This window comes from Trachurus trachurus, assembly GCF_905171665.1.
Source record: "Trachurus trachurus genome assembly, chromosome: 6".
Taxonomy (NCBI): domain Eukaryota; kingdom Metazoa; phylum Chordata; class Actinopteri; order Carangiformes; family Carangidae; genus Trachurus; species Trachurus trachurus.
Genome location: NC_139897.1, coordinates 23346919 through 23363066, shown reverse-complemented (window position 1 = coordinate 23363066; position 16148 = coordinate 23346919). Strand labels below are relative to the sequence as shown.

Below are 16148 nucleotides of genomic sequence, written 5' to 3'. Positions count from 1 at the left end.
CACACTAGGCAGGACAGTAATCAATGTTATGGTGTCTGCATCGGTTTCAGGCTCAGAACAATGTTGGACACACGCTTGATGCTATAATTTGATGTTCAGAGCCAAGGTCGGCAGTCCATTTCCTTGATAGTTGTCCCTATATGCACCACGTCTACAACAAGCTGTTGACCTGCCATGCTTTATTTCACATGCACCCATTTGGATTCACCAATATGTAAATCTGCCCAACTCTGAGGGTCCATCAGCATCTGCTGGGTGCCAGGCCGGGAATACAGATGCAGGCAGATAGGTGTTTAGGAAAGCTTCTCACGTCTGCCTGAGGAGCAGCACAACAACTTGGCCACAGCCCCAGCAGCTCCGACACTCCCATTCTTCAACTGGATTGATTCTCACCAACCACTGGCAATCTGACTCATCAATATTCAGAATCACACTGCCCTAAAATAGCTTCAGCCTCAGGATTTTAACCCTTTGAGTGGAGTGAAGTGAAGTGATTACCATGGGAAATAAAGAAGAGGCAGTCAAGCCTGTACTATAGAGAGATGACAATCAGAGTGATTTCAGATGTGGGTTGCCATCATGGTAACATTGTAATTAATCTGCTCATCTGTTTAACAAAAGTTTCATACAGGCATATTTAACTTTGACCCCTTGGCTGATGAGCAGCTTGCAGCTGTGACACTGTGAGGTCCTGAGAGATTTGAATGATGCAAGGCTGAAACCTCTGTTGTGTGGGAAAAAACGTGGTAAATCAGCCAAAGCAGTAGAGTCAGAAAATAAAGGGTGTGAGCAGAGCCAGGCTAAAGAGTTATTTGGACTTGTGGTGTATTATTTCTTGTTGTATCAGTGATGACCTGGGTTAAGTGGCAAACTGGCTATCAGGCACACTGGAAAGGAATCCCAGTGGGCCAACACATCCATTAACAGATGGTTTTCATTAAGTTCAACTTATTGCACAGTGCATCCCTGCTTTGGTTTCTGATTCCTTTTGTTTTATTTTGTTTAGTCTTGTTAGTACTGCTATCTGTTATTTGTTGAACCTATCTTGTATCATTTTTGTTGTGTTGTAAAACTGCTTGGTACTGTAAGTCATACTTTCCATTAGCAATGAGATACGTGGTTAGTGTATCTACCTCAAAACAGACTGGGTCTACAGTATGTCTACAGAAAATGTTAAATCCACTATGAACAAACAAGTATGAGGCACTCATCTTCTTTGTTGAGTGTTGTGAGGATTGTATCAACCTGCAATTGTACACATGATGGCACAACACATCAAAGTGAATTTGTCTTCTCTCTTGAATCCTGCCAACAATAAAACTCTTTGAACCTCATTCCACAAAAAAATAAGGTTTTACTCTCAACTTTGAAGATAAAAAATACTCCAGTCCAATAGTCTGCAGATGGGAATGTATACAATTTTGAAGCTTAGACAGCAGAAAGTTGTATATGATGTTTAGTGAAGGACTGACTCAAGAAAACAGGATTTTACTGTATGTGATGCAAAAATGGATCACTCTGTCTACTGTAATACTGTCCCTGCGGCTGCTGTGTATAAAGAAACATACAGTATTCAAATGAAAATTACAGAGCAAATGGAAAAAGGAACTTTCTTATGGATTCAAACACTTGATGCTTGCCTGTTGCCCATGCTACACCAGACTAAATTTGACCACTAACAGTGCATGACAGTAACCAGATTGTGTGGCATAGCTGCACTTGTGTAAGGATCAATGAGTATCTTGTGTGCAGTGAACCAAACTGACTGTATCTGTTATAATTAGTAACTCAATAATGAGTCCTCTGCGCATCTTTGCATCTGCGGATGTTTTCTCAGTGAACTTTTGACCTGCAAGCTGTGAACATTTTCAGACCATTCCCCAAGAAACGAGCCATCTTATATGTCTTCATTAACACATTTACTGCAGGACATTGGCATTGGAACTGGTACTTAATGAAAGTAATACTTCTCAGTGTTGTGGGAGCCAAGTATCTACCTATCTACTTGCATCTATCTACCACCTCAGGCTGGAAGTCAACATCTCCACTCACTAAACTGGCTGCTCGGTATTGGTTGACAATTACTCACACAGCAGCTACATGTGTAATATAGTTCAAATGAAAAATGTTGTGTCTCTTTCTCTCTTTGAGGGATTTATATCAAAGTCAAATTGGGCAATGCCTCATCCACAAAGAGTGTGTAAGCTTTTGAATTGGATCTGTTCAAATCTCCATAATCCTTGACACCAAAATTAAACTGTACCGTTTGATCGCTGAAGACATACTCCCCTAGAGCCTCTCCTCCCACTTCAGTAAAACAGACAGATAGACAGATGCATTAAAAAAAAGTGCCACTGTGCCAGAGCAACACTCTGCCAATTTAATTGTCACAGACCTGTTACTTTTGATGGATGTACAGTACCTTCAGCTAAATGTGTCTATGCTCCCTGCTTTCATAGGTATCATTTCACATCAGTTAAGAGAAATCAGTTTTTCTTTCTTCAGATAACATAGTTCCTCTATAAGCTACACAAATCTATAAAAGTCACTGCACCAATGTTGGAAATTGTTGGTATAATTAGTTATTGAAGGGCAAATGAAGGCTTCATGTTTGTACTAGTTTTCAATGGTAATTGGACTCACTAATTCATTATTTACATTCTTCTAACAGTCTTTCATATCAGGATCATATCATACATCAGCGCAAATGAAATACAGTCTGTTAAAGAGAGTTCTCGCCGCATATCATTGTATAACATTCACCTGGATGAATGCACATGCAGTAATGTAGGCAAGACATTTTCATAGCTACACATTATGTACATACTGTATAGGCCTTCAATTCCCCAGATCGGTATGCACATTATTTACACAGAGAAATCCATTTTCCCAGTCGTCTAGTTTTCATATAGAGTCATTCAAAGAGACTTTAACAACCTAGTCATTCTACAGGTAGTCATTTGATACAGGAATGGAGGGCTTAGTTTCATTTTCTGCCCTAAAATTACAGAGAAAGAGGGTGTAGAAAATGATCCCCAATCGCACTTGGTGGTATAGGATGTTACATGTTCCATCATAAATTGTGCATTGCCTGGTAATAATATTCATCAACACATGAATCTAAATGGTTGAGTGATAATACTGAGATGAGAACTAAATTGAGAAAGCTGTTAAGCTGCAACCAAGCTGACAAGACTGACCAGTATGTTCCCAGCTGGCCCTGCCAGAAACCCACTACATCATGAAGATTCAAATATTATTGCACAGAAAAAGTCTGTGTGAGTGAGTGTGAGTGTGTCTGTGTGTGAAGTGTGTCCCCGCTCCAACAACCTCTTTTCCTCTTGAACACCATGGTCAGTGATGAAACAGAAATAATCAGATTTCTCTGCAAAAAGCGACTGCAGATATTCATGTGGTGTATGTTCGTGTGTTTGTGTATGTGCGTGTTTTGGCTGACCATAAATTTGTACATAGTGAGTTTGTGAGTGACTTGCATTCTTTTTTCCTTGTCAGGGTGCTGCTCTTATCTTTGCGGCCCAGAGGCCACAGGATTTAACAGGCACACATTCATCCATGCAGGTCACTGCCTGAGCCCAGAAACGCTCCCCCACAGCTGGTTATGGCTTCCATACAAAACTCCGTCCCCAGGTTTGTACTTAGCAAAAAAAAAGGGGGAAAAAAAATCAAATATTGACTCCTATTCACTGAACAAACTTCAGAGAAGTTTCAGTGGTGACTGTCTCACAGTGAGGTTGCTGTGTAGCTCCACAAGCTTGCCAAGCCACAGGACTCTGTATCTTCAGCTTTCAGAGAGATAAGGAAGTCCCTTTTGCTTTCTGCCACTAGCCTCACATGCCCTTTGAACAAATGCCATAATATTCACAGAATCCAGAATGCCCTTTATGGATTCATTGTGAATATAGCTTATAATGCTCCCACTGGTGAACTGAAGCATATAATGGACGGGCTCTAGACCACGCACGAAAAATGAAAATGGTTGACTTGAAAGTATACTACAAAAACTGCCATCGCAAAACATTATACAAATAGTTTGACATTTCAGGAAATACACTTATTTTAGTCTTTGCTGCAAGTCAAGTGAGGAATTTGAAACAACTCTCACAAAAAAAAACAGCTACCGTACCTGTGTATAAGGATTGGAAACATAAGGTCAGAGCTGACTTGGCTTTGTTTAAGATATACAAATCTGCGGACAAGAACCTCTAATCCTCGCTAATTACAATGTTGTTTCTCATTTATTTAATCCATGAAAAAAACCCAAAGTGTACTGTACAAACAACAATTCATTTCTCTTACTTGGGGTTATGTGCCAAAATATTTCTTAACTGGAAGACTGTTGCCAGGAAACCAGCAGAGTCACGGAAGTTGTTGCTGCTGGTCAAGAAACTGTGATTTGTTTAACAAATTAAACAAAAAAAGAAAAGAAAAAAGATAACATATATAACTTGTTGAGTGTATTTCGCACTTTAGTACAGAGGCTGCCTGTTTCCCAATATTTAAAATCTTAATGCTGAATTAAGCCTACCAGCACCGTTTATATAGCCTACTCTACTGTACAAACTGTCATCGATAAGAGTGGTCAGGATTTTCTCACGTAATTCTGCAACGTCAAAGACACACATTGTAAAACCCACAGGGCTCACACTACTTTGATTCTTCCCATACAGTACACATGCTGTCCATGAGCTGATATGAACATTTCATTATCTACATTTGAAACAAGGGAGATTACAACTTAGATATCCCCCCACAGACTAAAGAGATGCCAAAGATATAAACTCCACCAACAACATCATAGTCAATATTAATCTTTTACAAACCATTTATGTTGCACACAGTTATTATGGCTTTATGTCCTTGTCATCGCAATTTCCTGTGGCATTCTGCTGAATACTGTACATTGCAAGCAGACATGGGCAAAACAGAAAAGAAACCAATGTCTTCTTTGTATTTATAGTAAAGAAACAATGTTCCAGAGTGAACAGTAGGAAGACGATGTTTGAGTGCATTCAATCAAACTTTGACTCTGACTGGCTACAAGTAGATTGAACTAGATTAAACAGAAAGGGGCAAGACACAATGTGTAACTCCCCATTTGACAGTCGGTGAACAGTGGGCTTAACAAAATAAATGCCAATTTACACAAATCCAACTGCCGGGCTCCACATGGGGAATTACTGTATGACCTCGGCACATATGCCACAATTTGTGTCAATGCCAAATTCCTCTTCTCATTTTTCTCTTTTATAGCTGAATTAAACTCAAACTCTAACTGTAGATAGGAGATATATGTCTCCACTGGAGAAGGGGGTTCAGATGGCAATTTCGAGGGATCTATAACAGTGCTGTTAAAGACGGTGACCTAAACAGAGATAATCCCCCGACAGTATTGTGTCTGCTTTAACAGAAGCAATGAACCACATTAAATTTCATCAGCCAAGAGAAAGTGGCATGGTAAAGGGAACAATAAAAAAGTACTAAGCACATAACAGAAAACTTTTCAAATCAATGCAGTTTCTCATGGAGACGGGGTAAAATTAATTCTCGCCTGAAGGGCTTTTGTAGGAGGAAGATTCACAAGAGAGTAGGTGCTGTTGCTCTTCATCCTCAGGTCAATGAGAAAGGGAAAAAATAGGGGATGAAAGAGAAAAATGAGGAAAGACAGCGGAGGGAAGGCTTGTGAAGACTGAGACAGCAGGATGTAAAGAGAAGACCGACAAGAGGGGAAGTCAGAAGTGAGAGGAAGAGCCATCGACAGCGAGGTAAGAGCGTTGAAGCTCTCTCTAAGCCTAATGACAGTGTAGCATCACCAGGACCTCCCTGACATTACCGAAGCCCTCAATTCCACTTAGCATAGACGTTTCTCTCCTCGCAGCGAGCGGTGGTCTCACCCTAATTATTCCACCCTCCACCTGCATGCTTCACTCTACTTGCCACTCTCCTTCGTCTCTCTATTTTCAGGTCTCAGCCCTCTGTCCTTTCCTTTCGCCTTCTCTGCGCTGCCCTTTTAATACCTCCTTAGGACACAGGAAAAGTCAGAGCTCCCCACTCTCCAAGATAACTTCTGAATTTTAAAAAGGTCTCGTGTTTTTTTTCTGTGAGCATAGTAATTTGAATGAGTCAATATTTGAGCTCCCCTAATATTTAGCATCTATTGCCATTTTAGCCTAGAAATTATGTACTTTTAAGTCTTTCTGCCAGCTTTTATAGAGACAGTCTCGTGACCCCACCATTGTTTTTGAGACAATTTGAGATGATCCTAAATCCTAAGTTTTAACATATGTATTTTAGCACTGCTGACTTACATAAATCATTTAAATTCTACATACAAAGCATCAGCTAGCTTGCCTTATTACATTGCTCAAATGAAACCACAAAATCATTTTTTATGTATTTAAACAGAGTCTAGATGGATGTAAGACTCTTTGTTATAAGAGTTACAGCAAATGAGAATGACACTATTTACAGTTTCTAGCTCTGCTTCGACCGGTCACAGTAATAAACTGCTGCTCATATACTGTATTGATTCATTGTCGATCTGATATAGATGTAATGTAATGACAAGTAAGCCTGAAAAAGGTCAGAATGAATATTTGAATATATGTTTACTGATAGAGTATGAATGAAAATCAACTATCTATCTTACTTAAATAAATAATATTTTAACTATTTTAAATGATCTAAATCCTTCAAAACGGTAGAAAAACATGAGGTGTTTACTTTAACTGAAAATCACCAGCATCCAGGCGGACCCCCATAAACAGTGGGGTGGGAGTTAAAAGCGGTACTTCAGTAATTCACTGATACAATTCCACAAAGCCAGGGATCAAAAAGTAGCAGAAGCTATACTGTTCAGATCAAGCTACATTTCCCATGATGCAAACAATCTTTCCTGAGACCCTTGCTGCCCAGTTAACATTTTTTTCCAAGCCCTGCAGTTTGTTACATTGACTTTCTGTCATAATTTTGTATAGTCTCCATTGCTGTATAACACTGGTGTTGACGAACTGACTGACTGTGTGTGTAAATTTGGTGGCGGGCCCCTTTAAGGTGATGATGTTACTATTGCTTCTATTATTACATTCTTCAACACTTAATATTTCATTTCATCATCTAATTCTTTAATCACAGCTTGATGTGATGCAATTCACAGACAGCAGTTGACAGAAGTTTTCCATCATCTGCCAGCCTCTCAAGTTTTAAACTATGAACACGTTGTGTGGCGGCAGTAGCTCTACCACCGTGCCACATGGACATAAACACTGTGGGCAGGTTACTGAATGTACACAGCAAGAAGTCAATAGCCAAGAGGGAAGAGCTGCCTTAGCTGTGTTCTTAGATGTATTTCCAAAGAAAGGTGATTGGCCAGATTAAGGGAAATTGAGATATTTTTCAGATGACCTGAGTGTTATAGAGACAGACAGGGAATGAAAAATTATCTCAACTTTTGACCCGAGACAGTCAACCGAACCCCTGAAGCATTTCATTTCATTATTTTTCAATTAATTACCATCTTACAAGCCTGTCCAATTGGTGAAAATTAAAATATGAATCAAGACATAGTGTCATAATGTGAAGAGAGAAATTTTAATGAAAATGACAAAATATTAATTATTTCTGACAATGTGTAAACTTTATTTTAATACGGAATAGTTCTTCTTTGATTGACTTGTAGTTCTCACTTCGTTTTACCCCCCGTTATCAAATTTGTCCTGCCTTATTTCTCCCTGTTGTTCCATCCTCTTAGTATTTTAATGATCCAATTTTTCACCTTCATCCCTCTTATTTCCATTTTCTCTCACTCGTCTGTTAAAACCATGCATCTCATGTCTGTCTGCTCCTCTGGTGATTATAACTCTCTACCTTGTTGTTTTCTCTGGTCCTGGGCTTTCATTGACTACTGTTGGTGAGACTCAATTAAAACGATTGGATTGGAGGGTGGGGGGTAAAATTCACAACACACACTTTTACCGACAGTGCCCAGGGGACTCAATTTATCTTGAGGAATGCTCAGCCTAAAAAAAAGTGTGATTGACACCTCTAACCTTCATTGGGATGTAATCTTCATCTTTAGCACTCAGAGATCTAATTAATTAGGGGGAATCTCATTTCCTCACTAATGCAACTGGACAGAGGCATGATAGAGGAGGGAGAGGAGGCAGGGGGAGGAGGAAGATGCTGAGGAGAGGAAGGATTGAGATGGAGGGGGAAAAGGCGGGGTGCCGTATTTCATCAATGCCTGCGAACGGTGTCCACCTTGTTCATTTCAGGGAGGAACAAGAGAACGTGAGGTGGCTGGGTTCACACCAACTACACTGTATTGATTACAGCTGCCACAACTCTGGCTGCCGGCCATCACATATGGAGACACTGCAGTAACACTCATATAATAGGATCTCTTGGTAATATACTCAAGTGTTTTACTTTCTTTTCTAGACTTCTTCTCTGAGTTAAAGTCATCATCTAACAGTGGGGAAGCTGCTTGGAGCTCACTGTAACTGGTTTTATCTTCTTATAGCACTGCGAGGAGCATGTATAAATTTAACCCCTTTACAAGTCATTAACACTAAACTGCAGCAGCTGAAACAGGCAAATAGAAAAGTCTGGCACATCCTTGATTGAATCAGTACACATCCACACAGATGGAGGAAGTTAGCTGAGTTTCAAATGCTAAACTCATGAGTGACACCATCAAATGTTTTTTTTTATTATTAATATCAGCTTGGGTAGTCACACAGGTTGAATGTTACAGAAGAGTATTTCAGATGTTGAAGAAATTTCAGGAGAATTAAGAATTTCTCACTAGTTTGGTTTGATTTTTTGTGTAAAAACCCTATCAATAACAACTGTTAGCTGTTGTCATAGGTTCAGTATTTATTTAAACTGATCTACAGTCATCTATCATACTGTATATCCAATTTCATACAGTGCCTGTGCAGTCAAAAAATGCAATATTTATTATTTTGAGCCTTTGAGTCCTTCAGGTGATCTATAATCATAATTAATATGAATCAAGCTTTGTTGCTGATGAAAGTATATTTCAGCCATTCAGAACTCTGGAGACCAGTAACACACACACACAGGCGGCGAACAGACATTTGTATGCGCTGCATCTAAATTAAAACAGAAACACAAATCTCAAAAGATCATTGTTTTAATCAACAGCAAACCAGTCAAGTGAGAGAGTCTACATCTACAACGGCCACCACTCTCCCTTCTTTATATGCACACACGACTTCGAGCTAGATAAAAGTTCACAGCAGCCACTCCATGTAGGAAGCAACAAGCTATATAAGAAACATTCAGTATTGACTGTTAGAAGGGTAAAAATACCTATGAATATATTTCACACTATGTGTAGTCTATTCATGGTTGTCGTTTATGTATGTACTTTGGCTGTAGTTCACTTATATACGTACTGTATAGGTCTTGGTTCTCTGCGATAAACACCTCTGCATCTTTAAATTACTTCCACACAACTGTAAAGCTTGTGGCTACAGATATGGGTAAAAACGATTTTCAACAGTGGAGAGTACATAGTGATTTAGCTCCATTGTTGTTGCCATGAATAAAAAAGAGAAAAATCACAATGCCGCTGCTATGAAATTGTTCTTCCTCTTGCCACTGTCTCTGCACCAATGAGCCGGACTCAAGTCCCACTTCTCCATTGAGCTGTTTCCGCAGAGGCTTCATCTCTATAAGCAGATATTGAACAAGCACTTCACTCTCCCACTCCGTCCATTTGTCCTTCGTGTCAGACCACCTCACATGGCACCACTACATGTCCTTAGACTGACACCAGAGCAGTTTTTTTCCAATCCACTTTCCTCCGTTACTTTACTTGTTTCCCTTCTTACCTGCATCTCTCTCCAGGCAGCTCATCTACTCACACCTTTCCAATCTTCACATCATAATAGGGGAATGAAAGGGAGTTTATAAACTGAAGTGAACATCAGATCTACTGTAATGAAATCTTATCAATGTGTTCCCTGTGCTATATTATTTGCATATAAATGACATAATATAATAACTCTCTTCGGCCTCTACCGGGGAGGAGTAAATATTTCTCTGTCTGCTTTGTCTCGTTGCCGTGACACGAGAAAGCGAGACGCTAATTGAAGAGAGGAAAGCATCTTTATGTGACGACTGACATTCAATTATGTTTGGGGGATCAGATTAGGTGGTGGCCTCAGAAATGTTTGAAAACAACATTTTGCAGAGCGGCAACTCTGTAGGCAGCCGAGGGTGTAATTTGAATGGCTGTTTGAGGCCTGCGCTGAATGGCACCGCTCTGAATAGAATCACTATGCTATGACCTGCAAGTAATTGGATGTCCGGAGTGAAGTGTTGACAGAGAAGGGGGAGCAACGCTGACAGAAACAAAAAAAAAAGAGACAGACACTCAGGCAGGAAGACAAAGACAGAAAACAAGACAAAATGAAAATAAGCAAGACAATGATGCAATGAATTGGCACAGGAAGGGGCCAAAAAACAATAAAAGAGGGGGTAATAATTACCCCAATGAAAGCAGAGAAAATGTATGTAGTTTTCCTCAAGACTTTAACCTGCCAAAACTTCAGCTGTCATTCATCACAGCGCACAGGCTCGTAGCCGCTCTGGCCATGGAGCCAAATAAGCCATTAGACGGGATAAGCTTTCTTCTCAGACCAATGCTGTCAGGACTCAGGAAGCACACTGCCAAGGTCGCACCGAAAACACATCACTGCATCCGATGTATCCTGCTGAACAAGGCTAGTTGTGTACATTCATCCATCTACCCGTCACTCTGGATTTGTACTAGTTAAGCAGAACAGAGCAGATAATGGAAAGTAAGTCCTTAAAATGCACAACATACCACGGAAAGATCATTTGTTGACAGATGACGCGTCTGCTTCAACAAGGCACATAACATGATCTGTCTACACAGATTATTTTTAATGTATATAGTACAGCAGGCTGCTCACTATCACACTGGCTCAGACACGAGAAAAATGATTTTGTCACATTGTCGGGCAAATAGTTTTCCAAGTGTGGCACTACTTAAATAAATAAATATGTGATAAATAAATAAAAGAATAAGTTGTTGTACTGTTGTTTGTTAAGATGTGCTATCTGTCTGACAGGGGAAAAAAGGTAGGATTAAAAGATTTACCGTAACAGGCATTCACAATAAATCAAAACAGATGGAAGGGGTAAAATAAAATTAAAAATAAATTTAAAAAAAACTCAAAATTTAAGGAATCATCCAGTTATATCTACTTGAATATAAACATGACAGTTTCACGATACGACTCACACACATAAACACACAGACATCAATTTTATCTCCATGTAATTCACCTTTGTAGAACATGGAGGGGGACAGCGGGGTCGGCCGAGTCCATCGATTGGCTATCTTTACCGGTGACAGTTCCCAGATTGGCCAGAGAGCATTAGAGAGTCAGAAAGTCACACTGCCATTAGCAGTCTGTCCTCTCCGGTTACGGCCTGCCTGCGCACGGACACTCCATACTCTAAAATGGATTACAATGATCGGTTTGGGTGTGTGTGTCTGTGTCTGTGTGTATAGCAGAGACAGATGCCCGTGTCCGTATTCATGCCTAGGAAATGTGATCACTGTACTTCATATATATTCTCTACATGAAGTCGGAGCCAATAACCTTTGCACTAGCCTTTCATCTTTCTTATTTAGTGTACAGTGTGTCATTATGTCTCAGAACACTTCACAGTATTCATCATGCGTCTAAAGACAGCATACATCAGAGTATATGAAGGAGAAGACCAGAGAGCCTGTGTGTTCAGCTGAATATTCATGTTACTGTATATACGTACTGTAGCTGAGTAAAAATGAATTCCATGAGTAGATCTGAATATATTCATAGGAAGCTTCTTATTTGTCAGGCTAAAGGAAAATCTAATTATTTCCTGGTTCGTCCTAATCAGAAACTATAATGTGTAAGACAAGAATCCCTTTGTTTTCTATATTGACTTTTCTGATCCAATTTAACACTCATCTGCATGTGCAAAAATGTTAAATAATCCCAATTCCACTGTGAGCAGTAACTGCACACCCTCAGGTCAAACAGAGAACTTTAGTACAGTTGTTTTAAGAAAGCAGGTTAAGATGGACGTTTTTGTAAAGTAGACAGATTTCTACTAACAGTATTCTGATGATTAAGGGCGATTTCCATGCGTATCCAGTCAAAGATATGAACACTCCACCATTCTTTCAGACTTATGAAAATGGCCTCAACCCGGCAGCAATATTAGCTGTCAAAAATTACAGCCTGCCATTGATCCAACAGCGTCGCGTGTCAGAATAATATAAGACAGTGAGGGGAATGTGTCTAAAGTAAAGGGAGGAGAAAAACACAGAGCGGTGGAATAAATGTGCATATCAAGACAGGATTTTACGCCTCAGAGAAAGCACTAGAGGGAAAATCAAACTGATTTCGATGTGACAAAATTGATTTTCCAATTTTCTTCGGATTGCTTTCTGCCTCCCCCCGGGCAGGTGAGGTGTCTATTGAAATGCACTAAAAGCTCCAGCTGAATTATGTCTGAGGAATTTGAAGAACAGATTGGCAAAGTTTGGCTGTCTCTCGTCCCTTTTTTTGTGTTCCGCTCTCTTTGTTTCTGCTTTGTTTTGCCGTGTAAAACTCTCTGTCACACACAAACTGCACACATATGCCGGACATGCTGCCTTCAAAAACTTCAAACTTCAAAAACCGCACTCTGGCTGGAATCGATGATTGTCGTGCAGGGACTATATTTATGAGAATGTGCTGAAGAAGCTGGGTTTAAATCTCTGCAGACCTAGAGGAGGACAGCATAAAACTTATGCCTTCTGCACTTCCATCTGGCTCTGCTGTCTGACTGTGCTTTTGAAGAAGTCTCTTTCTTTTCACAGAGATACTGCACTGCGACTGGACTGTTGCTAAACTCCCCTGAGGTTGTTTTAATTTTTCCAGAAAAATAAATGATGTCAGTGTGCGGATGAGGGGGATAGATCCTTGTAGATACAAAGTCAAAGACAATCATACACGGAGCTTCAGGCCTGTGCTGCTTTTAGGTGGCCACATCTGCAATCATGTTAAAAACAAAGCCAGCTCGTACTGCAGACTGGATTAGTCATTCCCATGTTGATGTTTGGAGGGGGAAAAAAATATGGCATTTGAAATGAAAGAGATTTCATAGACTGTGACAATTCTTCTTGTCACACAGAGTCACTCACTACTAAAGAAAACATTTCCAGCTGGGGTAGACAGTGGATTTTTGGCATCAATGGGTAAAAAAATTCCTTTTAGCCTATTGTAATTCAAGTGGTCTAATAACAACAAAAAGCAGATAAGTGCACCTCCTCTTAGCTCCGTTTTCGGAGTTTCAGTCGAATCGCAAAGACGTGTCAATATCGATGTAGCTTTTCACAGAATATGGAGAGAACTACTTCTTCTGAACAGTTAACAGATCACTGGCTCATCTAAACCTGTCATGTCAGTTGGTTGTGAAGCTGATCATAACAGCAGGTAACAGGCAACATGCAATGTATCTAATAGTTAAGCCTTGTGCCAACTGTAGCCAAAGGCACACAGCTGTGCGTTATATACCAGCATGTTTCATACACACACAACACATGGGAGATCTGCAGGAGGGCTCTGGACACAAGCCTACCAGCGCTTTGAAGACCATTGTGTTCTAATTTTCAAGCTCTCCTGATCATACAAAGAGAAATATATGTGTCCTTTGAGCTGTTATATAACTCAAATAAGTATTAATGACCAAAAAAGGTCTACAGTAATGGTATTCAATGCAAATGAAATAGTGGAATACCACAATTTTCCCATTCTTTATCTTTTTTTTTGATAATTTCTTGAACATACACAGCAGCCTGTATCCATGCAGGTCTCAACAAACTTAAAATTGACTCCAACTGGTTACACTAATAATAACAAAAATCTTCCCATATCTGTTCTTCTTAACAGATGAAAATGTGACAGTAGCAGCTGTGGACTCAGCCATGTTCAGGCAGCTCCCAGGTAAAAAAAAAAAAAAATGTGTCCAGTCAAACCCAATATGGCTGCCACCTAAGGTTCTCATTTAATCAACAGAGTAAGTGAAATGATCAACCATGACTCCAATGTGATCCTGCTGATATACAGAGTCAACTCAGTTTAGATCTGAGGTCTTTGAGCTAATAACTCCAACAGTTTATCACCTGCAGAGAATAAAGTGAACGGAAGAATCTGCTTTTTTAAGAGATTTATAGAGGCCACAAACAGGCTGACAATTTGGCAGTGTGCCTTCTTCAAAGGCATTCAACTGCATATTTTAACACCAGCCTGTGAGTGGTTGTAATAAATCCTGGCGGCAGACAAGAGGAGGGGCGCGCGTCATGGAGAGGATTGAGTGAATCTTTTGAATATCCTGGAGGTGATAAGCTTCAGAAGTCTCACTTTCCTGTTACTGCAGAGAAACCACAACAAACAACACGCAACTCTCAAATGGTTCGGTCTTTGCGTCACCTCACAAAACCACACTAACAGAGCTCGCTGCATTGATTACATCTCATTTCAATTACGCCGCCATTAAACAGTTTACTGTAGCTGAGGGAGCGGCTCATCAGGACGGTTAGCTGCCGTGGTTCCAGCAGTTCCGGATGGGAGGTTTTCAGCCAAGCTTGTTGGACACCACCAGAGCCGGCGGATGAGTGTGTATCACCTCAATTAAACTATGCGCTAAGTGTCTGACAACAGCTAATATTCCTCTTCCACCAGCGAACCCAATCGATGTTCTGGCATTCGTCACCCTGCTGAAAAAGCAATCATCCCGTTGTCTCGCTCCGGTTAGACGGGGGAATGGAAAGACGCTCGTCTGACTTCTGCGCCTGCTCGCTGGGACGCACCAGCACCCGTTCTCACAAAGAAACACACACACGCACATGCAGCTGGAATACAAGACACACTCGTACACACATATTCATACTGTATACACCTACTGACAAGCTGAGAAGTAGAGCTTCATCTCAGAAATGCCAGTAACAAGTGGGAGATTATAACCTGTTTAGGAAAAACTTAGAACACTATTTAGAAAGAAGAAGATGAGATCATCCCTTAAAGGAGTGACACACACACACACACACACACACACACAGGGTATGCCAAGTGTACCCACCTCTCTGTCAAGTAACGAGGGGGAGATGACGGTGACAATGTCGCCTTTTTCTGCATCGATGTAGAACATGTTCGGGGACGGTTTGTCTGGTGACTGCCTGACAATGTTGTAGCGCAACGCTGCGTTATCTGTGGCGGGGTCGTCGGCGTCGAACGCTGTCATTGTCATCACTGTGGTTCCTGGATAAGACAGACAGCAAAGGACAGGGTGGAGTCTGAACTTAATCACAGAGGAGGAAAAATGACAATGTGATAAATAAACATTTCAAAAGGAATAAAAATATAGAGGTTTTTTTTTTACCCTAGACATCAAATTAGCAGCAAAACAGGTTAGGTTTCATCACATCAGTTGCATTCCTCTTGTGTAACCAAAACATGAAAGCGAAAAGCCTCTGAAATAAATCTCATAAATAGAACCGTATGAAACTAATATAGCTTAATAACACTCCTGTTTGATCTATGCAGATTTCAAAGATATCCAATATTTAATTGTAAAATTCTGATAATTATAGGATTGTATGTTCATGCTCTCAATTGAGATGAGTTTACCTTATTGTCATGATATCTGTTACAATATGTATTGTTTTTGGTGTTCTAAAATTAGAGCACTCATGTCAGCAGGTGTACGAAAAGTGCAATTTCAAACCACTGCTGCCCAGACAGCCACTTAAAAAGTTAGCCTTTCCTATTAATGTGTTTTCAAACTCATGTCAGCTCTAACAGCAGGTTGCATTTTATTTGGTAATGGGAACAAAAATGGAAATCCTGCCGCCGCACCTGAGCTGAAAATGGGAGGCAATCCTTGACATGCCCTCAACCCTCGATATCTGTCTCTTGTCGCAAAGATTCAGAGGGGCCCACGGAAATGCACAAGTGTGTGCGCTTCTAAGGTGTAGACACACACAGAGACGCAGACAGACCATGTTAGGTTGTGTCTCTTCTGCTCAGTGTTTTATA

At 40.3% G+C, this 16148-nt stretch overlaps 1 protein-coding gene across 1 annotated transcript in view; it reads right to left on the bottom strand.

Annotated features, from left to right (window-relative positions):
* cdh13 (cadherin 13, H-cadherin (heart)) overlaps window positions 1-16148 on the bottom strand; it is a 306474-nt gene that overhangs the window by 90322 nt on the left and 200004 nt on the right. The window contains exon 7 of the mRNA XM_083974351.1: window positions 15193-15371. Coding sequence (XP_083830477.1) covers window positions 15193-15371 — 179 coding nt within the window. The remainder of the gene's footprint in view (window positions 1-15192; window positions 15372-16148) is intronic.